Consider the following 24,724-nt stretch of genomic DNA (forward strand, 5'->3'; position numbering starts at 1 on the left):
TCAAAGGTAACACCCCCAACGACAGAACACGGTGCCACTAATCCCATTCCCTCCTCCGCGACAAGTCCCGAACACAACCTCGGAATGACAAGCACTTGATGAAGTGACCCGACAGCGTTTAAAACCAACCTTCCAAAATGGTGCCAGAGCGGTTTTTGTAGCCCAAGAAGGGATCTTAAAGGGATTTCTGCTGATTTTAAACACTTCAGGTTATTGGGGGGGGACGAAATGACGGAGGGGAACGTGGCACTGGCAAAGTCACCGCGCCCGTCCCCGGGCCACCAGGCCCCAGTCCAGCCTCAGGAACACTTGGCAGAGAAGAGAAATGAATGTGGTGATCACATTCCACTCGCTTACCTCCCATCCAAAGTTTGTTTCCTTTAATGTGCTCCTCTGTCCTGTCATATAGGGTCCAAATCTTTCCCCAACTTCAATCTTCTTTTTGGCCCAAATCCCTAGCCCTGCCCCCGGGACCGAAGATTCTCTGAGTTCAAAATCTGGTGGGATTGGAATGTCATCAGGAATGTAGACGGGAGCTTCATAAGGTGAGCCCTCCTTGGGAGTGAAGTCCTCACTGGTGGGGAAGGGTGACGGAGGTCCCACGGGAATGGGGGACATTATACTGTCCTCTGTTTCCTCCTCTGCGCTTTCGCCCGCGAGGAGATCGGGGTCGGTCTCGTACATATTATTTACAATCTCGCTGTCACCTAAAAGGGGAAACAGCAGAACAAAACACACTGAAATACTCGGGTGAACATCAGTTAATCTCTCCTCGGGATGGAGTTTCCCCAAGCCGAGCTCCCACGCCTGGAGGGTAAAGAGCCAAACCTCCCTCAGGGGAGCTCAGGTGGGGCTGAGGGGGGAACACCCACCCTGCCTGCACGACAGGCAGTGCTGCTGAGGGCTGGCAGGGAGGGGAGTGCAGCCTGACATGTTCTACGGGATCAGCCTTCCAGGAGTGCTGCTCTCTCAATTTTGGAGAGAGGGAAGAAAACACAGAAGGAGGCCGAAGGTTCCCTTTAACCATTTACTGCTTTAACTGGCTCAGTGTATTTTTAGAGGGGAAGAAAAAATAGAGAAATAAAGCCAAAGCCAAGCTAAGTTTGGCAAGAGCTGTTTGCCTTGTATTTGGGTGTCTTGGGTTCAGTGTGTCCCACAACAGGAGCTGTGGCTGAGGTGACCTCCCAGCAAAGCACCTCTGCAGGGGTAACAAAAGCATCAGCAGTTTGTAACCTCAGAATCCCAGAATGGTTTGGGTTGGAAGGGACCCTTAAGATCATCTCCTTCCACCCCCTGCCATGGGCAGGGACACCTTCCACTAGCCCAGGTTGCTCCAAGCCCTGTCCAACCTGGCCTTGGACACTTCCAGGGATGGGACAGCCACAGATTATCTGGGCAACCTGTGCCAGGGCCTGCCCACCCTCCCAGGGAAGGATTTCCTCCTACCACCCAAGCTAAACCTACTCTCTGACAGTGTGAAGCCATTCCCCCTTGTCCTGGAGTGAAAACACTGGACACAGAGGGTAAAAAAGTTTGGGGATTTTTCCAAGAGGAGTCAATTGCTAAGCAAGGACATTCATATGGAATGAAAATGAAGCTTTTTCATCCAAAAAGGAAAAAAGGGGGGGGGGAGTGAAACACGGGGAGGGGAAAAGAAAAACACATTTGTCATACAATACAAGTAGTTGAAGCATTTTTGGGAGCAGCTTTGCCATCTCTCAATTAAACATGAGGCAGCAGGACTGAGCACAGGAGCCCCCACTATGATAACAAGGCCAACAACCACCCCATTGTGGACCCTCCTGCATGGGAGGGACTCCCACGGTGCATGTTAATGACTGACCCCTGATGTCATCGGGGGGAGCAGCACCCAACAGAACTCCCAGTTTTCACTGCAGCTCTGGCTGCCAAACAGGAACCATAGGGAAGAATAGCTGGAAAAGCATGGCTTGACTTAAGGTATATATAATTCATCCCTTCCATAACCTCAGAATGCACCTTCTGTCTGCGAGACACATCTCCTCCTCTGGTTTTTTTATGCCTAATAAAGATTTTCCTGAGTTCATGCCTAAGAAACCTGGTGGCAGACTTGACTAAAGAGGAGGATTTTGATTCCTTTGCCAACATTTTTTTGCTCCAGCTTTGGAGAAATACAGAGAACTGCCTGCTACAGCTTACATGGGTTTCCTCTGCTAGAAAGTGCAGCCCTCCCTACTCAAACATGTCGCCAGAGCCGAGCTTTCATGAGCATGAGACACTCCATCATCCTGAAAATACTTGTGGTTGCAGTAAATGTTTTCTCGCCCAGTATTAGCAAGTCAAATTATTTTCTCCTCTATGATTAGCCTCTTCTGCACTTAAGAAACAGGAATTCCAACTGAGTTGAAAAGCAAAACTAGGTTTACTGGAGCACGACCTGTGAAAATTTCCAAAGGATACAAGGAAAGTATAGAGACACCTCACTACTGAACACTGTAATTTCATTTCTTCTGTGGGACAGTCGGGGCAGTTCTGAATAAATTTCAATTTACTCTGAAGCTGAACCCACATCTGACCGACCTCTTATTTCAAGAGAAATCACAAAACACAGGGAACCTGTTCCTTCTGCTGAAGTCAGTACCCAGGCACTGGCAACAGGCAGGAAATGACAGTGACAGAGAACATTTGTGGGTCACGATGGTTCTGACACCAGAGATCCCACGTGGCACCTGTGGGAGCAGAAGGACACCGAGGCAGGGGTGTGAATGTGGGAGCAGAAGGACACCGAGGCAGGGGTGTGAATGCTGGGTTTGTCTCCACAGCCCAACACTGAGATAACAGAGGCCATTTCCTCTCCTCCTGGCACTTGTTGCCTGGCAGGAGACGTGGATCCCCCCGGTCACAATCTCCTTCCAGGGGGGTTGGAGAGAGTGAGAAGGTCCCCCCCTGAGCCTCCTTTTCCCCAAGCTGAACAACCCCAGCTCAAACACACAGGTGTGATGGCTGATGTTCTCACAGGTCCTGTTTATCCCAGGGATTTGGGGAAAATCCAGCAGCTGGGGTTCAGTTTTGATGACCGTTGGTTATTCTGCACTGCAGAACCTTCCAGACTGCCCTCACTGCCCCTGTGGTGTCTGTCACCCTCAGTGCCCCTCTCAGCCTTGGAACACAACTGGTTAAAAATAAAAAATGTGTTAAAGAAAGCAGGGAATGTCTTGTTTTTTGGGAACAACCCCCGGCTCTCCCGAGCTGCGCTGCCATGGGGAGCTGGACGTAGGACGTGGCCACTCCCTGGTGACAACCACGCTGTCCTACATCTGCCTCTCTTCCAGCAGCAGGGACTGCAGGGCTGGGGAGTGTCTGCTGATGTGAAAAGCGGGACAGAAATACAACTTGACCTTATTGTTACTGTCATGAAACTAAAATTAGTCCCTCAAAGCTCACCAGCAAAATGACTCGATAAAAAGGCCCATTGAAAGGTTGTTTCCACAGATAATCAGATATGGGCATATGCTGAAAATCTGTGTGACACCAATGAGGGTCTTGCAACAATGAGAGTGATGGTTTAGTGTTGGTGAGAGACCTCATGAATAATCTATTTAGCAGCTGTAATGAAAGGAAAAGAAAGTCTGATGTTAAAGGAAATTCGTGGTAGGTGGAATAATGTGTTAGAGTTTGGGTGGGTTTCTGGTATGTTTTGTATTTGGTTTAAATAATAATAATAATAATAATAACAATAATAATAATAAATATAATAATAATAATAATAATAGAGGTGTAGCTGGGAGATCACCTCAGCCACAACTTCTGTTGTGGGACACACTGAACCCGAGAAACCCAAATAGCAGGCTGTTATTATTATTATTATTATTATTATTTAATCCTGCTAAAGAAATACCTACTTATCTGAGATTAATAAGCATTTGCTACACTCACAGACACTGCAAAGAGCATCTTCAACTTCTTCCCTGGGGACATTCACAGAACAGACCAAGAATGAGTTTACTCTGGGCAGGCAGTGCCTGATCACCAGCCCCATCTGCCTCGAGTTTCACTGACCTTGAAATAAATACAAAACTGGGCCTGAGCCCACATTCCTGCTGCCCCTGGAGAGCAGTGGGAACACTGGGAGCAGGGAGAACACAAATATTCCCCCAGAATTGTGACTTTGTACCCAGCAGTGAAACCACACAAGGGGAGACCAACCTGGGCTTCTTCCTTAGGGAGTAACTGGGTGTTGAAAGGGTTTTTTAATTCACCATCCAAACTTTGCAACTCCTTCCTAACTGGGAGTTAGACACACATACAGGTATGAAAACCTCAGTGTTGTCCAGAACTGTTTGTTATTGGGATATTTTATCATACAAAATACCATCAGGAAAATACCCACTATGCCAGGACTTCCCTGGGATTCGTTTCCATTTTCCTGGCTCTACAGGAAGAGCAGTGGGTGACCTCAAACATCTTTGCCAACCCAAAGAGGGATGTTGCCACCACCTTTACAACCCCATGGACGTCCTGAGGTTCCTGCACTGTGCGATTTTTGCTTTAGAAACATTCCCCAGGGAAGAAAACAAAACGGTCAAACGAAACTATTCCAGATATAATGTCTCTTTAGGAAAAAGATATGGAATATTTGAGCATTTGGAGCAATATATTGAGGGGCACTGAGCAACCTGGTCTAGTGGAAGGTGTGCCTGCTCATGGCAAGGGGTGGAAGGAGATGATCTTTAAGATCCCTCCAACCCAAACCATTCCATGATTCTGTATTTCACAGTTCCAGATAACAAGACCACTTATATTTTGAACTCTGGGGTGACAGGATTCTGCCCCTCTTTGCTGTGGACTCAGAATGTTTCACCACCAAATATAAAGTCATTTTTCCTGACCCATTTGCAGACCAGAGGAGTTGGAAGGGATCACCAGCATCAGAGCCCAGCTCAGCCACGAGTACATTAATCAAGGGTGTGCTTAGCTACTGCCACCAGCCAATGGGCTTCATCACCCAGGATATTGTGCTGCTCATCCTAACCTAATTCAGGTAAATTATAAGAAATACCTGCCCTCCCCCTGCCTTTTCCCACTGGGAATTCTGCAGGCTCCTCACTCCTCTGCCCTGGCCGGGGTGAGAGCTGCCAGCAGGACATGCCCAGAACTTGGCAGACACATCTCTAAGTCACAAAGGACACTGGAAAGCCCCAGAGAACACCCACCCCAAAGTGCCTCCGGCTCAGGATGATCCCAGTGATCAGGTTGCCACCTGATGGCCACAGCTGAACTACAATAGAGAATCCCGGACCCAGTCCCTGCCGATGTTCAGGTCACCCAGGAATGGCTCCCAGTCACTCTGCTGGGGAAGGGACCAGCTCCTGGGCAAGGCAGGGCTGCTACACAGGCACATTTCCCTCAAAGAAAAGAGAGGCTCCTACTTGTGACACACCAAAGACCTAAAACTCAGTGTCAGACCCTCTCTGGAAGCTCTTCTGAAATGTTTGGGTTCCCTCCTGCCAGAAAGGGGGCAGATTAGTGACCAAGCAGGAGAGACAGGAGTTATTGCTCTTTCATTAAGGATGGGGCTGAACCATTAAATGCTTTATGGCCATAAAAAATGTTTTTTTCACCATCCATGGACAGCATAAATTTAATTGAAATGGCTGTAAGGGAAGGATAATAAACAATAACTTATTTATAATAAACAATAACTTATTTAAGACTCTCGAGCCCATCCCATAATTTCTTCCTTCCATTCGCTGTAAGAACCTTTTGCCTCTAAGCTGTACTGGTACCTACAGGGTTTGCTGGTGGATACTGGTCTGAGAGCAACACATTCAGCACCCAAAGCAGAACCTGCCCATGGGAACCTCCTGGGCACCCTGGGGACCAGGGCTCTGGGCAGCTCTTGGGCTACCCAGGATGCTCTGACAGGTTTCCTGTACACCTCTAACTGCTGCAGGAGGGGAAGGAAATTCTGCTTTAAATGACCATTCAGAAATGGCTTTTTTCTCCTTCATTCACTCACAAAACCCCTTCATCTTCACAAGTTTTACAGTTGAAAAAAACTCCTGGGCAATGAATGCACAGGCAGGGAAGTGGTCACAAGTGGGAAGTGGTTTTGCCCCCGTGCCACGGTGCCAAAGGAATGTCACACCAGCTGCTTTTACCTTTGAGAAATGGGGCTGGGAACACAATACTCTCTTTAATTTTTCAGTTTAATGGGCACTTCTGCTACAACTTGTTGTGGTTTTGCCTATTTTTCTGAACATATCCAGAGAAACACAGCTTGAAATAGTATTTTTCTTCCCTTTAGATTCCCCCTAAATCTTGGGCATTTAATGCCAGATGACACCATCCCATCAAGCACGTTGGATCATTCCTCAGTGGAGTGAGCCTGGTGCTCCAGCCCCTGATGGCCAAGCTCCTGCAGCCCAGAAGCATCACCCTGCCAGCCCCAGACACTCCCACTCGCAGGGCTACTCACAGAAACGTTTATTTGGAATTGTCACTGAAATGAAGCCCGAAGGAGACACAAGTTCTAGCACATCCCTGTGGAACATTTCAGCCAAGCACCAGCTCTGGGCACTGCCAGCACAGGAACCTGCCCTGGGTGCTGCTGGGCTGGGGCTGCCACCCAAAATCCAGGGAACCTCCCTGGCTCTGTCTGCTGCAGAACTGCTGCAGGATCCATTAAAAACCAATTTAGTCCCGGGGAACACTCAGAGCTGCAGAGGCAGTGAGGGATGAGGCAGGAGGAGGAGGCAGGACGGCCGAAAAGGAAGAGAACTGCGATAAAACCCAAACATTTCAAGCGCAGCCCCTTTCCCGTGTTTACTCTGTATATTCATTTTTCAAGTTTCACGTTCATGCTCTGTTTTGTCTTAGCTGGAACTACACCTCTCGAAGCGGCTTCAAGTCCTTTTATTAAAAAGAAACAGAAAGCAGCTCCAAAGGAGCTGGAAGAGCAGATGACGACTGAGCACAGAGTTAATCGGGTGCATTTTTCAATAAACATTCTAAAAGCAGTTGCTTCAGAACTTGGCTGCAAGGAGAACAGGTATTAAGGATTTCAAGTGCCTTTGGTTTTAAGCAAAAAAAAATCAAGTGTTTTCTTTTATTAAGAGATTTCTGCTGGCAGAAATGAAGAATAAAGCTTGAAACAGTATTGCAGTGTGTTCCTTAATACGCATTTTCCTCTAGTAAAACCAGCAGGGAAAGTGTCCAAATTACTCTGCACTAAATGCCAGTATTATATTTCCAGTAAAAGTCTAGTTCAACCAGGGATCAAAAATATTTCCACATAAGATCCTTTTAGAATCAAACTCTTCAGAGAATGTTGTTGTCTGCAACTGCGTTTCACCTGATCACTGTATCCACTGTTTTGTTTTATATTTGAATTCAAATTGACATTTCTACAGACTGTGCTACGGTAAAATATTAATTCAATGCATGTTCGAATGCAGAGATAAAGTAGGTTTTTAGGGGGGAAAAAAAAAAAAAGCTGTACTATCCTATTATTAAAGCCACTGGAAAAAATAGTAGCCTTTGGGATTTCTGTCTCTGAACTATTTCCAAGATAAAAGGTCCAACGAAGCGTCACGAGACACGTACAGTGTATTACCAGAGTGGGAGCAAACATTTACGAGGAATCTACGGAAATAACACAACAGGAGAAAATTCTGGGAAGGAAGAGAGGAAAGCCCGAAGAAAAGCTCCACTTTGCGCAGAAAAACCATCGTTGCTTTTCAGCAGTTTGCTTATTTTTGCTGCAAACCCCCCTCCCCACGAGGGGAGAGCAGAAACCGCTCCGGCCCCGCAGACATTTCTGTGCTCTGGAAACGCAGCAAAAGTGGGACTTTGAAAAGCGCCTGCGAGAGAAACCCTGGGCCGGGAGCAATGTCACCCTGCTCCAACAAATAAATCAATGCAGCTCTCCAAAAACTAACAACCCAGGCTGGAGATTTCTCTCAGTCCTGGATGTCAAAGCCCGGAGCGAGAATAAAGCGTTTGTGAGCCTCCGAAAGGAGCCCTCGCAATTGGAATTCACGGCTCTGCCAAGCGCAGGCTTTGGGGCTCTTGTCACCGTCTCATTGTCATTCCGCTCACTGTGGGTTCCCCAGGGTCCAGAACAGGAGTCCTGGCATTATTAACACGGTAGATTAATAGCAGCGGGGAGAGACATTCTCACAAACATGCTAAATATTAATATTAATCGATAACAATTTCCAGTTCCCGACGTGAGGCGGACAAACACACCCCGGGCCTGGAGGAGAGGAGGGAGGGCAGGGCAAGGAAAGGGACACTGTCCACAGACTCTGGGAATAAAAGGGGATCAGTGAATCAATGCAGGACAGAGGACGGAGCCGTGAGGTGGGTGTCAAAAGCACAGCTCTATTTTCAGAGGCACACAGGCACATTTTAACGCCACAATATAAAAGTTGGATTTTCCATCCCCGGCCAAAAAAATTCCAGGGAAGCTCACCAATTATATATCACAGGAGAAACAGCAGAGCTCTGCTAAAACAGGGGAAAAAAATCCTTCATACTAGTTCTACCATCCTGAGGAAGGCTGTGCTCTGCAAACTGTATTTTCCTCAACACTCAGAGCACTACACAGATATTTTTTAAATTCAGATATGCCCAGATTTACCAGATTTCTACAGCTGTACTTCAAGCTATTTTGTACAAACTATCCCTTCATTTTAAATTAAAAAAAAAATTGTAAAACTTGTTGCATTTTTTCCAATGGATTAGCCTGATTCTTTAAATTCAGTATTTGAAAGCCTTTATCAGTATCTCACACTCTTTTTAATTACAAACAGCAGAAACAGAACACACAGTGCTTGCTGTCAGCCAAGGAGGCTCCCAAACGATCCACCCCACAACGCCTGCGTTGGTTAAACCAAATCAGACCATGGCAGCTGGAGATCTCTCAGCAGAGCACAAACCCCACCCAGCCTCTGAGTCCCCTCGAGCCCTGTGGACCAGCGGGGTTTTTATTCACAGACACGTTTTTGCTGTCGCCCCAAACTTCAGTTTGATCCCAGAATGTTTCTGCCAGCCCTGAACCCGAGGGGAAGGTCTGTGTGAAAGCCCCTCTTTGCCCAGAAGGGGCTGCCTGAGTTCTGCCCCAACCAGCCACACAAAGGGCTGGCAGACACCCAGGGCAGTTTTCTCTCTGGGGGCTCCACACAGCCGGCACCCGGGGACAGCAGAGGGACAGCAGGGACAGCAGAGCTGCTCAGCAGGGTGGGGACGGGGGGGACACAGCTCTGCACCACTCTGGGACCATGCCTGGGGGTGGTTCTGCCCCGGGGGACACCGAGAGCCCTCGGGCTGAGCTGCCCCAGGTGGTGCAGGAGGAGTCTGAGGCTCAGCTCAGCCCCTGGGGCTGCTGTGGGCTCCTGTCCTGCTGCCCAGGGGTGGCATCACAGGGGGGATGGCTCTCATTCAGGTGGGCACATCTCCCCCTGCCTGGGGGCACAGCTTTGCTTCACCTGTGCCCGGAAGGACCCTGGCTTTGGCTCCTGAGTTTCTACTCACAACCCTCAACTTCTCTTCTTTGGAAAGTGGGGTTTGGCCACGATCCCACATCCCTGTCCCAAGCCACGGTTCAGAACAGAAAGGGCTCTGCAGAGAGGGATCTCAGTTGGACTCCAATGGGTTGCCTCCTAGAAGGGTGTTAGCACCTATGGATTCAGTTCTGAAGCCCATGGAATACTGTGGGGTTTCACAGCCAGCCTGACTGGCTTTGGGGCTCATGTCAGAGCTTCCACACGTCCCCAGCCACCCCCAGAGCCCACCAAGCCTGCTGGTGGCCCTGACACCACACTGGGGGTCACAACCAGTTGTGTTTTCTCAGTGTCCTGGGCATCTTCTGAGCACCTTGAGAGCTTTGTGAGCCCACTGTCAGTCCTTTCTTTGTGAAGCAGGAACTACCAACTGCTTTTTCTGAGCAGGAGTTGCCCATCCATGGATGATGCAGCTTTGTGAAGGGAAAAACATTGTGACAACCAAAAAACCACAGCAGCAACTGAACCTCAAACATGCCCCTGACCTTGGGGGCTGAGACACCTCTAACTGCATCCATCCAGTTCCATCCATCCAGTCAACTGCCAGCTCAGGTTTAACCTGTCCCATTCCAAACATGTAAATAAGGAAAATTCAGCAAGGACTGACTTTGAGATCTACCAAACATTTCTCACCACTGGGCTGAGCAGTGAGGTTAGTCATATTATAGGATCAAAAATTAACTCCTTTCCTGGGCCAAACACCTTTCCTCTGACCACCAGTGCTCTTGTGATTGTAGAAATATTTAAATACTATGAAAAAAAAAAATAGTACGAAACAACTGCTTTTTAATGCTGTTCTCTGCAGAGATCTCTCTGTTTCTCCTGTCCCTACCCCTGTTTCAATGGATGTTTGCACTGGGAGCACCTCTGCAGAGCTGCTGTTTGGGGCACTTTTCCCCTGATCACACAAGTACTCTTTTCTCTTTAAGAAGAAGGAAAGTGCCTGACAAAGAAGTGAGCACATGTTTAATCCCAGTGCTTTTTTCCACCGAGGCCTATTTACAAGTCATTTCTGATGGAGAAAGTGCTCCCAGACTTTGCCTGCAGAACGTAGCACAGGAGTGAGGGGACACTCAGCAAATAAATGCCAGTGGGATGTGACCCTCCATGTAATCCTCCCCCAGCACTGGGTGAACAAACCTGTGGCTTTCCTGAGGGAATCTCATCGTCCCCAGTGGGAGTTTGCCCAGTGCCAGAGAACTCCACGGTAGTTTGGAGCCATTCAGTTCCCAGTCACACCACAGTATTCCCCTGGCTTGGCTCAGCAGCTCCATTAACATTCATTTTAAACCGATTTCATCAGATTCACTTTTAAGGCAGGACCTGGGAAGCTGTGGAAGGAAGCAGGAGGGTCTGGGGTGTTTGCAGGGCACACCCACATCCAGGACAGCTACACCATCCTGCTTCCCTGCCCTCTTCCCAGAGCAGTCCTGGGTGTTGCACCCACCACCTGGCCCTATTTAAAGCTACTACATTATTCTAAAAGGATTATTTATACTGAAAACACTCCCGGGACTACTGTATTTGTATTTCAGGGCCGCTGCATCCCCTATTTCCTCACTGCTCTAATATGGCCCCAGGCAGAGCGGCTGAAATGACTTGCGATGCCACTGTAATTTTTATCAAGGCTTGTTCCTGGTAAAAAGCCTCTTTGTTTCAAAGAAATGTGATTTGGCCTTTTTCCTCCTCTGCTCTATTCCTTGGTTAATATACCACTTCCACTTGCCCTGGGGCTAAGAAAGGTATTCCATGGAATTGGTCAAATCTCACTGTTTTTCTTCTAAATCACAACTGGCTTTTTTTCCTCAACCCTTGCTAAGCACTATCTAAGCTGACAGTCTGAACTGGAGATTTTATTTGTGCCTTAACTCTTCAACTCCTGGATTTTAGCAGTCACATGGGCACGTTAAGGAGATGCATGTCAGGGCTGGTCAATCTGCTCCTGCAAAGGAGTGACAGTGATTAAGGGCAAGGCAGGAGGAGAAGCTCTGGCTCGTGTTATTTACTATATAAGGCAGATTTGGCCATCTCTGAAAAGGTATATTCAGCCAGGTATTCATTTACTACAAATCTGAATATATCAGTGGATTTTCACATAAGTTACTAAGTTGAAATTTAGGGTTTTCACATTCTTTTCAGGAGACAGGCGTTTAGTTTCTTATCTACCATAAAGAATTTGGTTTTAAACACAGTAATGCTTAACCCAGATTTGGGATTGCTTAATCAAGTTTTAATTTATTCTGTCTCATTGACAAATAGGGTGGATTTTCCTATGAAATATATGCCAGGCCCAGTGTTCAAGTGCACTAATCAAACACCCTTGGAAAGCAGAAGCTGCAGCAGGATGCTGTTTGGTGCTCCCCAGGAGGTGCTGGTGGGCTGCCCCCTGGTTCTGTGAGCCAGCTGCTCTGGAAATCACCCCCCTGAAGCAATCACCACACTGAGGGGACCCAGCACTTCCCATCGGCACAGGCAGAACCAAAAGTCATCATGGAACCAACCCAGACTCTGGTGTGATCACCCGTGGGCTGCAGGGAGCAGGGAGCAGGGAATCGAGCACCAGCTCGGGCTGGAGCATCCCCAGATTCTCCTGCCCCCATCAAGGACTCTGCCTTGGCCAGGCCAGTTCTTCCTCTCCCACCCATTCTCCAGCCTGGCCTCAAACCCACCAGGCACAGGACCCACCTCTCCCACAGGACCACTCCCTGCCCAGGCTTGGTGTCAAGCCTGACTCCTGGAGCAGCTGGAGGCTGGGCTGGGCAAGGAAAGGACAGCAAGGCAGAAACCAGCCAGCCCTGGGGGAGCACAGAGGTGGCTTTGCCAAAGTTCTGTGCCCAGGAGCGCCCAGGGCACTCTGGATACATCCTTGAAAGAATGAAGGGAGGGATCCTCTACCTACCAATATTAAATGTTCATCCCCACTGCACCAGACCAAACCCCCCGATGCAAACACAGACACAAACTCCCCGAAAGCCTCCGTGCACCTGAGCACAAACAAAAGCCCCACCAACACTTGCCACATCCCATCACAACCGTAATAAAGATGTTTATAGTTTTAACCATCAAATAAAGTGCTTAATTCCACCGAGCTTGTCCCCTCCACTCAGTCACTCTCCACGGCTTCATTTAGCGGGCCAGCGGTAAAAAAAAATTCATTAATTTTTATTAACAGGGAGAGCCATTTGTTCCCTGTGACAATATTTGACTTGTCGAAATGATTTTCACCTCTGCCATGAGGTGCTCGCTCCCCACATACATCACCCGATTACTCCGGGAGCGGCCAGAGTTGCAGTCATTAGCCAGTGAATTAACGACAATCCACAGCGCTATTAATCACGCTGACAAAAGCGCTGGCTCGCTGCTGACCCGAGCACGGCTCTGGGACACGAGCACAGGGAAGGAGAGCACAGCCACGGGGCCAGGCAAGAAAGGAATTTTTTTTTTTCCCCCTTTTTTTTTTCTTTTTTCTTTTTTTTTTGTTTTTTTTTTTTGTGTGAGCTGCTGAGGTAGGAAAAAAAGAGAGAGAGAGGAACGAGCCAGTAATGGTGGAGCAGAGACTAAAGGCAGTTGTGGTCTGCAAGGTAAGGTTTGGGGAGAGCACCTATCACTGGTCCTGCCACGCCCCCTGCAACTTCCCAGTGGGAGAGAGGGCAGGAATTCGGTCTTAAGCCAGCAGCACTTTGCTGTGGCCAGTTCTGGGAATTCTTGGAAGCACAGTTGGTTTCATCAAAGCCTATTCCCCAAAGCCTGTTCTCTCTCAGCCTGAAAATCTCAAATATTACTGAATCCCTGAGGTTGGGAAAGCCCTCCCAGCCCTGGATCCCCCCTGTGCCCGATGCCCACCTTGTCCCCAGCCCAGGGCACTGAGTGCCACTGCCAGGCCTTCCTTGGGCACCTCCAGGGCTGGGCACTCCAAACCTCCCTGGGCAGCCCCTGCCAAGGCCTGGCCAACCTTTTCCATGAAGAAATTCCTGCTGATGTCCAACCTGAACCTCCTCTGGTGCAGCTTGAGGCGGTTTCCTCTCACCTTTCACAGAGAACTGAACAGATCCTCCCATTCTACCTCCAAAATAATGGTCCCTGAGAACTGCTGGCTTCCAGATCCCAGAGCACTGGCCACTTGTGGCTGGGAACAGCTGGAAAGAAGCTGTCAGTGAACCCAGGGTGCTCCCTGGTGTACAGACCTGAGTGTTTTGCTGTAACGTGGCTTCTAATTTCAAGCTTTTGAACGCTGTGCAAAGTATTTAGAAAACAAACACACCAAACCCAACCACTGCAAACCTTTGAAACTGTAAGTTGTTTTCAAAGGCACAATCTTTGTGCTCCTTAGGACAGCAACCCACAACAACACAAGGATTTTGCTGCAGTTTTCAAACTGGGAAGTCAGCAGGAACAGCCAGGAAGGGAAATGTGAAGGAATTCAGCTCCATATGAAGGCACGAGGAAGGAGATTCACACACACACTCCGAGGCAGGGGAAGAACAGGGCAAAGAATGAATCTTTGCAACGGTTTGGAATGTTCCTCCTGTCCTGGACAATCCATGGCAAGGAAAGCACATTCCTCCAGCCTTGCCCTGTCCCATCAGTCCTGTACTCCCACCACTGCAGCCCCAACAGTGAGACCATTGAACGTTGAGAAGATGACAAAACCGTGGTGAGAATTCCAAAAATCCCTTTCGAAACTTTTTACTGCCCTTTCTTTTTTTTTTTGTTTTTCCCCATTCATGACCTAATAAGGGATTTAATGAAGGATTTTCAGAAGTGCCCAGTGGGTTCTTCCCCCCAGTTGTGAAAGCACACACAGCCAAGCTGTAAAAGAGGGTCATTCTCTCTTCAAAGCCAGATATCTGTTTTCTGCAAGAAAAATCTCTTAAAAATCAAAACAGAGATAAAGAACCCATCACTGATTTAAGGAAATTAATTCTTAAAGAGAGAACTTTATGGAATAATTTCTGACCCAGGACTGGTGTGACAGAGCCCCAGTTTTTGGGTGCTTGTGATGTATTACCACCTCTAACAGACTGCAGGCCTCCATTGCAACCCCCCATCTCCTAATCAATTCTCTGCACTCTCCATCCCCTCCTTCCCTAAACCCCTCTTTTAAAAGAATTTTAAAAAAAGGCAGAACTTGTGAAAGCAGCAGAGCTGCCCCTGCCCAGGCCGGTGCCGTTTGGCTCCTACCACCCAGAACAGTTCCAGAACCTGTTTCTCGTTACTCCCTTTCCCCGGTTAATTCCCCCTCTGCAGCAGGAATGTCGTCAGGAAAGCCGGGCTCGGAAATCCATGATTTCCTGCCGGTTAATTCAGTTCAGCCCAACGGGAGGGAAGGTGAGAGCGCCGGGGAACGTCACAGCCCCTGCGAGTCCTGGTTCTGAGGGCTCCCCTCTGCTGCCATTCCCTGCTCCCCCCCTCTGCTGCCATTCCCTGCTCCCCACAGCACCAACCACCACCTTGGGCCAGTTCAGGCTCCTCCACCCCGGAGCCATTCTGTCCCATTTACAACGTTCGTGAATTTAAACACCAAAGCGGGACCAAGGAGCGGTCGAGGTGCAAACCACGGGCCCCACAAGGGGCTGCTCCCCCACCGGGGTTAGGGGAGGTTCCTGTGGCCTCCTCTCACTGAGGAACTCGGGCAAAAATAGCATTAATGGTAAAATTCTGCTTCAGTTTTGTGCTGCACAGATGCCTCTTTGGAGTCAGAGAACCCCGAAGTGGTTTGGGTTGGAAGGGACCTCAAAGCCCATCCAGTGCCACCCCCTGCCATGGGCAGGGACACCCCCCACTAGCCCAAGGTGCTCCAAGATCCATCCAACCTGGCCTTGGACACTTCCAGGGATGGGGCAGCCACAGCTTCTCTGGGTAGCAGTTGACAGTAGCAGTATGTAACTCTAAATAAAAATAAAATGCTTATTTTGAGTGTTACGTTTTCAGGGCATCCACATTGTTTCCTGAAAAATCAACAGTGAAAAATAACAGCTATTTAGACACCTGGGTGACAGCACAAGAATTTTTCCTCTTAAAAAGAAAGCTTTGAGCTCCCTTTGCCAACAGTTAATATTTCAAACAACGTGGGACAATTGCTGGCCAGCAGAAGCAAAATGTAAAAATATTTTTATCTTAAATATTTTTCTTAATAATACCTTCAAAGGCAGACAAATGGTTTGTTCAACTGCAGTTGACTGTTCCTGCTGTGGCCTGGCAAACCCCAGTTGTAGGGGAGAGAAGCCCTTGAGTTGGTGTGTTACTGGGCAGGCTGGAATGTGGGTTATTTTGCCCTGGTATAGGGCCCAACAGAAGTATTTCTACAAGGAGCAACACAGGAGGAAGAATCGACTCCTGGATATGATCCTTGCTGTCATGGAACGTGATTTTTTTAAGTTCCTTTTTAAAGCAAAAAAATTAAAGAGTTCAGTACATATTAAATGACAGCAGGTTTTTTTCAACTTTTTTGATTAACTGAAAATAATAATTTTAAAATGTTTAGATCAATTCAATTCACAGTCAAAACTGGTTTTGTACGTCTGGGACATCTTAGTCCTTTTGTGCTTTCTCTTTTCTGCTTTTAAAATCGGGCCATTTCAGGTCAGAGCTCTATTTTTTAGCTTTTCTGAAATAAAACACTACAAAAAATATTCAGCTCTGGACATTTTTATAATTTTCCATTTTCTGATTGAAAAAAATGCTTTCCAAATTCCACCTCCAATATATTTTTTTCTTCTTTAATAGAACAACTATCTGTTTAAAAAAAACACCCAACACTAATTAAACCTGGCCAGGCACTACCCAGAGCTGGCAATTTGTCACTCGGGTCATCTCTGCTGGAATTTTAAGATTCATCAAGGTGTTTATGCGAATGTGGGCAAACTGAGGGTGACTCTGAACCTGATCCCCTCCATTGTCCACACCAGGTTCCTGCCAGGGCTGCCCTTGGTAAACAGGGATTGGAGACCCAGGGATCACAAAAAAGGAAAATCTGGCACTTGGTGTTTTTCCTGTGCCACTTTCTGGCTGCTTTATTTCTCTCTGTGAAACGCCTGGTGAACGAAAACATCCCGTGGCTCACAGATTTTTCAACTTAGGGTCTTCAGCCCCACATATTTTTCATATTACTCATATTCCCCTGCTTGAGTTAAACTCAAACAGGCCTGGAACAACTTCATTAACATAAAACCACATGATAATAGGAAACAGAGCCTTTTAATGGTTTATTTTCTTATTATCTTGTGATATATTTCATCTTCTCCCCCTTCCCAGAGTGCTACTACATTGTGTTTTCACTCTGCTGCCGGGCCCTGGCTGAGCCTGGCCTGAGTCCTGTGTGGTCCTGGCTCAGCTCAAGTTGGTCCTGACTAGCCCAGGTTGGTCCTGGCTCAGCCTGGTTTGGTCCTGACTCAGCCCACTGGATCACATTTGGCTTCAAACTCCCCAGTTTGGTCCCAGGGCGATCCCAAAGCCCCAGTAAAAGGTGTAAAATGGCCTGTGTTCAGTTCAAAATTAATATATCAAACACTATGTCCTATCCTGACATAACCCAAATAACCCCTGCACTGTCACACATCGCCTGGGAACAGCAAAAGAGTGTCTTTCCCCTCTAAATTTGGTAAGAATTCCTAGGTTGAGATGCTCAGGGAACACAGCAAGGGAAGCTCATTTGCAATAACACATTTTTTTTTTTGGTCCCAAGACCACAATTTCAAAATTCAAGAGTTGCAACATTTTTTATCAGGGTTAAAGGAGTCTGAACTCCACGAGAAATTGCATCTGGTTCAGGATGGCTCTTCTGACCTATGCCAGTCATTCTTTTAATAATGACTAAATAAATCTTTACAGGATTTCTACTTTAAAATATTTGCCTTATTTCCCTTGCCTTTTAAAACACGTCTCAAAAAGCTTTCACAGCACCTTAAATGCTGAAGAATTGCTACAACTTCCTTACTATTTTGTACACAGTAAGTTAAACCTTAATTAATCAAAAAGCTCAAGGTAAGTGTACTATGTCTGACTGTAAAGTACATTAACTTGGTATTCATTGACTATATTTGCTCTGTTGCTTGAGAAGCTCAGTAACAGCCTGAGACTCGTCTCTAAAAAGCCATGGCAATTCCTGGGATTCACATTCTATCACAGCTCAAAGTGGGCTCTCAAAATAAATGGGAGATGGAAATCAGTGAGATATATTAGCACCAGTCCATATTTTTCATTTCCCTCTGTCTGTGCTTCCAAAAGAATATTGGTGATGAATTTGCAAATGGTTCCGGATGATGACAGAGTTTTTTCCCCCTTCATTATTTATCCCCCCCACTGAACACCTCGATCAGGGATTACAGTGACAAATGCATGAATAAAAGGCAAAGACAATATTTGAGCACCACGGTGTAAATCTCCTTTTACGCATTATTAATTTAAAGAAATCCATTATCCCATCGAGCTCTGAGGGGAGGACAAGGTTACATAAGAACTGTTTGAGGCAGCTGGGGGTCACCTGAAGACAGAACCCCACTGCCACCACCCCCTGATGCTCAGGCTCTTCTGGGAAATCTGCTTTGCTGTCATATTTTTTCCTCTCAATGTCTCTCTTTGCTTTTATTTAACAGAGGCAAGAGGTTGCTGACATCCTGGGCGAGTCCTGCCCACCTCAGACTGGGCACCACATGGGCAGAGAGGCGACCAGGGTGCCTCCAACGTGGATTATCCATGGGAGGAACAACAAATCAGGGGTGGGGGAAGAATAAACCCTCCTCTGCTGAGCTGCACGTTCACCCACTCACTGGAATTGCAAAGAGAAGAGATGGGAGAGGAAGGAGGGAGAAACCAGCACTTGCTGGAGAAGGTTTAAGTCTCTTGTGGACCCTTAATTCACCATGACCTGGACAAGGGCCCACACTTGTATGGCATGGGCCACCCACGAGTTGTGAGGTGGCAAAACTCCTGATCCTGCTCTGCCCAGGCTTCAAGCCTTCCATACACCCTTCCTGCAAAGCCTTGGAAGCAAAGGAGCAAAAAAATTACTCCTTCTCCCCTGTTTCCCCTTTTCTTCTCCCAAAGACAGGATTAAACCCTGGGCACCATCCTCTAACCCTGAGCCAAGCCAGGCTTTGCACAGAGTCTCCTCTCCACCCCTCCAGCAGCGTAGGAAGGGGAGGAAATGCTGCTCCTATCGAGAGGAAGGAAAGAGGAAAACAGATGGAAAGCACTCAGGACTGGAACAAGTGCTTTTTGAACAATACAACAGGTCCCTTCTACTCCAAAATAACAGAACCCTTCTGTGGAAATCTCTGCACAATCAGGCCATCGACAACAAAGATAACGGGGAAATAATTCTGTGAACCTGGACCCAGAGCCCGTTTTGTGAGAGGCTCTAATCACCAGGCACCATCTCCATCCCGCTCCCATCAGGCCAACCCCAGCCCCTGCTTTCACTTGATTTATTTATTTTTTAGACCTTGCAACAAAAGAGCTGGGACTAAAATACTCCCAAGCTTGCACCTCCCAGGGGCTCAACAAAGAGCCACCCATGGGCAGGGATTTGTCACCAGCTCGGCCCTTGCTGGGACTGACCAGATTATCTCATGGGTTTGTGCCTTTTCACTGACAATCTGCTGAGAGGTTCTATGTCTGATCCAGTTGAATCCTAATTCAGTTGGAAATTCTTCCCAATTCACTGGGATTCTCTCTCTGTGTTTAAAGGACAACCTGAGCCTAAGGATAAGCAGCAGTGTGTGTGTATATATATATATATACACATATATATATATGAATATATCCCATCTCAGCATACAACAGCTCTTCTGTTCCTGATGATGTAGCTCAAGTGAATCCAAGTAAACACATAAAAGGGAGAAGATCAAATATGAAGCTTCTCAAAAGCCTGATAAGGGCTAAATTCTGACTTCATCTCCTTGTTCACTCAACAGTGTTGGTAAACAATCGCCAATATTTGAAATAACTTTTAGGAAAATAGTTAATTTGGATTCATTTTTTAGCTCATACATTTTGAAGTAACGTATGAGCTAAATTTCATTCCCCCATAGCTGAATGGACACTGGGAAATAAACACTTACCAAAGATACTGTTCTAAGCTTTCAAGAGTCATTTTAGATATCTCAGCATCTGCCACCCCACAGAAACACCAAAAAGGAAATGCCTGTGTAGAACGTGGGCACTTGCAGCTCTCTGAAAAATTGGGTTTCTTTAAGATGTTCAATATTGGAAACTTAAGCTCACCAGTTCCCTTTGAAAATGCAGACTATGGTTCATTGATTTCTTCCCTTCTGAACTGAGGAACTCAGTCAAGGGGGCTGAAAATAAGATACTTAATAGTAATTTTAAACCCCTAATTTGTTTGCCCTCCCCCACACTCCCTATACCTTCACAATAAATCCTTTGAAAAACTGGAAATGCTTTAGTGAAAAGACTGATGGGAAACGTTAAAAAATATCAGGCAAGAAACATGGAGTTATCTGTTATTTTAGGCAAAACACGTTTCCTGCTCTCTTCCCTTCAGACTCCCTTCCAGCCTGGTGCAGAGCTCGGGCCTCCAGCAGCTCTGCCCATCAGCAGGAGGTCACTCACTGGGGTACAACCCCCCTTCTCCATCCCCTCACCTGCCCAGAGCCCAGGAACCACAGCCAGAGGCTCCAGCCCCAGCTCCAGCTCATCCCTGGGAAGAGTTTAACCCAACCCAACCCAACCCCAGCAGCACAAACCCAACTGCACATTCCCACAGCTCCCACCAGCTCTGCAGGAGCAGGAAGGGCCACGCGAGGAACTCGAGGGGTTTTCTCATTTCTGGGACAGGGGACACCTTGTGTGAAGATTTTTATCCTCTGTAGGGATGTCAGCTTTTAAAACATTTAACATTTAATAAAATAGGACACCTGAAAGCCCCCACACTGCCACTTTTCACATCACCAGTGCCTGAAAAAAAACGCCACAGGAACTATTGCAAGATACTCAAATTTATGTAAAAATCAGGGAAATACTTCCATAACCCCTCAGTGAAGCCCATGAAAAGGGTCATTATTGCACCTCAGTGATCCTGTCCTCATAAAAAAGAAATTAGTGTGTTTAATAACAGTGCATAACGAAGACTGCAGAATAAAGCAGTGGATAATTTGCCAGTGATTAGAAGGTCAGTGGGTCAACTTGGGAACAATCAAGTGGCTTCACCTGAGGGGAGCCACGTCTGGGACAGGAGAAAGCCCCTCCTCTGTGCCAGTTATCTCCCCGTGGTGCATTATCAAAACAGAGCTGGAACTTATCAGTCACCAGGGAGCCCCAGGAGGTACCTGCAGAGCCCAGGGCCAGCCCTGTCATTCCCAGCCCTGCCATCCCCAGCCCTGCCATTCCCACGGGGGGTTGGAAGTGCAAACACTTCCCCCCCCCGTCTGTTTTTTCTAAAAAAAGGGCAAATTGCACTTTCATCAGGATTCTACGGGATTACATCACTTCTGCAGGAATATTACTGCTGTCACCACAAGTGAGAAAGGCTGCAGAAATAACAGTGGTTTTGCTTGACCTGGTTTGTAATCCCAGCACTGCTTTCTGCTGATCCTGTCCAGGATAACTCCAGATCCCTTAAACACAGTGTCACATTGGTGTCACTGCTGAACAAACCCCTCAAAAAACACTCACTGAGAACCCCAGAAAGGTGAATTACTGCCTGCCAGCCCTCACATTCTAAATTCTGTGTTTTCCTGTGCACATTTGCTGGTATCACTTACAAGAGGCAGCCACGCTCTCACACTGGGCTGGCTTTTGTCAGCTGTAACCAGGGAGGAAAATGCAGAGCCCTGAAGTGCAGCTTTATGAGTTTCTGGGTATCCTGTATGTATTTGCACATACATTTTAGGGGCCAGTTTCATCTGGCCAATTCCCAGCCCAACTCCAGCTACAGCTTGTGTGTGTGGTGATGGCATCAATAGAGGCAAACACATATAAATAATAAAAAAATTAATGCCATTCACTCAATTCCTTTCTAACACAGATTAAGGAAGGTTAAACGTATTAGCAACTATTTTCAGTGCCCATGTGCACACACAGAATCAGGTAAAGCATCTCTGTTTCATAAGATCAGGTTCCACTCAGAGCCAGGGGACAGAAAAGCTCACTGAATTTGAATTGATAATAACACTGTGACTTGAGCTCCAAGGAATTCCCTCCCCCCACAACCACCTTTTTTTTTTTTTTTTTGGTTAAAATAATTAAATTGGACGGGGCAAGATACCTGATCAGTTAACTTTTCCATTCCTGCATTTCCAAGGAAATAAAATCTAGCAACGAGTTTGGGTTTTTTTTGTAAAAGATGGTGTTCTATGCCAGTGGGTCAGTGGCCAATTTAACCATAACAAATAATAGTCTAGTCTTTCAAAGTTTCAACTCTTTTTTTTTTTTTTCTTTTTCTCTGAAGGGGAAGAAGGAATCCAAGTGCTGGAGGACAGTTTGGGTTTCCTCTGCACCCCGGCCCTGCCAAGTCGCGAGCGCGTTTCCCTCTGCCTGGCGACCACATCTCCCTGAGAACATCTGCAAACTGAGCCTCAGACAGCACACCCCTGACAGCATCCGGGGGCAGCTCTGCCCCGGAGTGATGTCATTTCACAGCAGCACAAAACCCGGGCAATATTCAGGTTCGGAGCAGCTTCCCCGGCCCTGCTGTTTGCACTCGGTGGGTTCGGTGGCTCTGGCTGCAGAGGAGTTAAAATATTTCGGTTCTGAGTTAAGGAACAGTGAAGGTTTTAGTCCAGAGACACTTTTTTCCTCCTTCCCGATGGTGACTGGCTTCCCCTGCACCCCTTTTGTTTTGAGAATTTTGGAGTATGCAGACTTGTGTAATGCAGAGATTGCTTCCAATTTAATTTAGTTGTTTTGTCTTTTATCATAATGGAAACGAGCACAGGATCCTTCCCAGGCTTTCTGCCATGTGAGAGGAGGCAGAGTTTACCCTTGTGGCTCCCCAGAACAATGGGGGAGGGAGAGCAGGGGGAGAAGGATTAAATAGGATGCTAAGGGAGGGTCATACAGCAACTTCTGCAGGGCCAGCAAACCCCAAAACTGCTCCTGGACTCTGGGAATGAACATTTGCCCAAGCACCAAACACAGTGTGCTGGATGTCAGCTCCCAACAATCTAGAAGGAATCACACTCAGGGCACTGGTTTCTCAAACAGCTCATTTCAGCCTTTGGCTGGTCAGGCTTTGACCCACGAAGGTGCAAACACAGGGCTGTGAGAACAGACCTTCCAAAGTGACCTGCAGGAACCTGGGGCTGGTCACTGCAGACACCCCCACAAACCAGAGTTGGGGCTGGCCAGCCAACCTCCTTCAGCAGGAGAATAACAAACAGTGGCTGATGCCTTCTCACAGGATCAATATTTGAACTAATCATCATCCGGGGGAAATATGTGAAGCTTTCAGGATTTACAGACACTTCTCCCAGCCCCTGGAGCCCAGCCAGGCACTCACCAGAACATTGTGCTCCAAAGCACAAATCACACTACAGGTGCAAAGACAACCACGTGGGGGTTTCCCTTCAGCTACCCCCCAAAACTAACAGTTGGTTTCCAGGGCAGCTGGAGCTCACAGACCTTGGTGAAATGGCACATTAGACAGTAGGGCACCTGATTTTGGTGGCAGAGGCACTTCTGCCTGTGGGAACAGACTTGGAGTTCATCCCATTCCCAGCAGACAGTCTGTTTGGTCAGATGAAAACTTCCAAGGAACATCCCACTGAAGGGATGAAAGGATGAAGCAAATCCCAAGGACCAGAGGATGTACGACTGCTCGTGCCTCTGCTTCTGCTCTTACACACACTGGGCAAATTCATGGCTTCTGGCACCAACTGCAAGGGATTATGAACCCAACAAGAAGGTTTTATCCTACTGGACAAAATGTGTGTCAGGATCAAATCACCTCACCCTGTTCTTCATATGTGAATAAACATCTCTGTCAGCGTTAGTGATTCCCACTGTAGTGCTTTGTCTTGCCTTTAATTCTCTACATTTTACAGTAAAGTAACTGAAACTCCTCTTGGAAAGGAGGGAGAGGTATGGGAACTTCAAGGCACACAACATCCTTTGTGTAATAAAACTAAATTAACAGCACCCTTAGTGCAAACAATGTTCAGAGAAGAGCAGGCACAGAACTTCATCCCCTGGGCATTCTGGCCACAGTGCTGACAGGACACTACATTCAGCCACAAACACTCATCCTTTCACTGTGTACTGGGTGTAAATCATGTTAATATTTGCATAAACCCAGGGCAGACACAGCCCTGCCTCGTGGGAGCACCCGAGGGACTCGCCCTGTAAGGATGCAACAGGTTATCAGTGAATTAGAACCATTACTTAACAATATGCCCAATCCCCGAGGATTTGAGGACATACAGCACAAAAATCAGCACATTCAGAAACTTTCCCAAAGCTCTTTCCCAGTGGGCTGTGTGAGCCATGTGACCTGGTAATCCCTGTGGAACAGAGGGAGCAGATTACAGGGAATCAGAGCATGCAGTTCCATTGGATTACAGCACATCACAAACATGGCAGGAGACAGTCATGGGCTGAATTATTGGACAAATTCAAATACCTGCTCCTCCTTCCCTTGGCCAACTCCTCGGCCAGAGCTTCCAGCGATCTGCTGGAAAGCCCTGCAGGGCACCAGGATCCTGATTATGCTGCTGAACTCTCCTCTAAACGTGATTCAGCAAGACCCAACCTGCACCCCTGGAAGTGCAGGAGCACTTCAGCTACAGGGTTAAAGGGGTGGAGAGGGGAGAGGAAGAAACCCCCACACGACACAACACAAACAGAGCCAAACCCTTCCCAGGTATTTGTCCACCTGCTTGGACTGCACAGGACTGTGGCAAAGCAAACAAAATCCCTGTGCTATCAGCAGATAGCACAGTTCATGGTTAACTTCAAGTAGCACAGAACACACCTCTTCAGAAACAGCAGCGGCTCAAACAACTCCAGAAAGAAATGAAAGCCCACACACACACCAGCTTTGGAGGGGGGTGTCCCTGGCTTCCAAAAATCCACCCCCAAAGTGCACGAGATCACTGCTGCTGTACTTACACACCACGACTGGGCAAGACTGGAATGTTTCCCAGTCCCCACCGAGCAGCACTTCCCAGGTGGCTCATTTTCACTACGTCAAGCCCAGGAGCCCAGTGGATTCTTTCTGCTCT

General features: G+C 47.4%; 1 protein-coding gene across 1 annotated transcript in view; it reads right to left on the reverse strand.

Annotated features, from left to right (window-relative positions):
• Positions 1–24,724, reverse strand: part of LOC103762030 (histone-lysine N-methyltransferase PRDM16) — a 255,300-nt gene that overhangs the window by 161,020 nt on the left and 69,556 nt on the right. Inside the window, exon 2 of the mRNA XM_029962376.1 lies at positions 475–707. Coding sequence (XP_029818236.1) covers positions 475–707 — 233 coding nt within the window. The remainder of the gene's footprint in view (positions 1–474; positions 708–24,724) is intronic.

Source organism: Manacus vitellinus, unplaced genomic scaffold (assembly GCF_001715985.3).
Source record: "Manacus vitellinus isolate BGI_N305 unplaced genomic scaffold, ASM171598v3 scaffold_46_pilon, whole genome shotgun sequence".
NCBI classification, from domain to species: domain Eukaryota; kingdom Metazoa; phylum Chordata; class Aves; order Passeriformes; family Pipridae; genus Manacus; species Manacus vitellinus.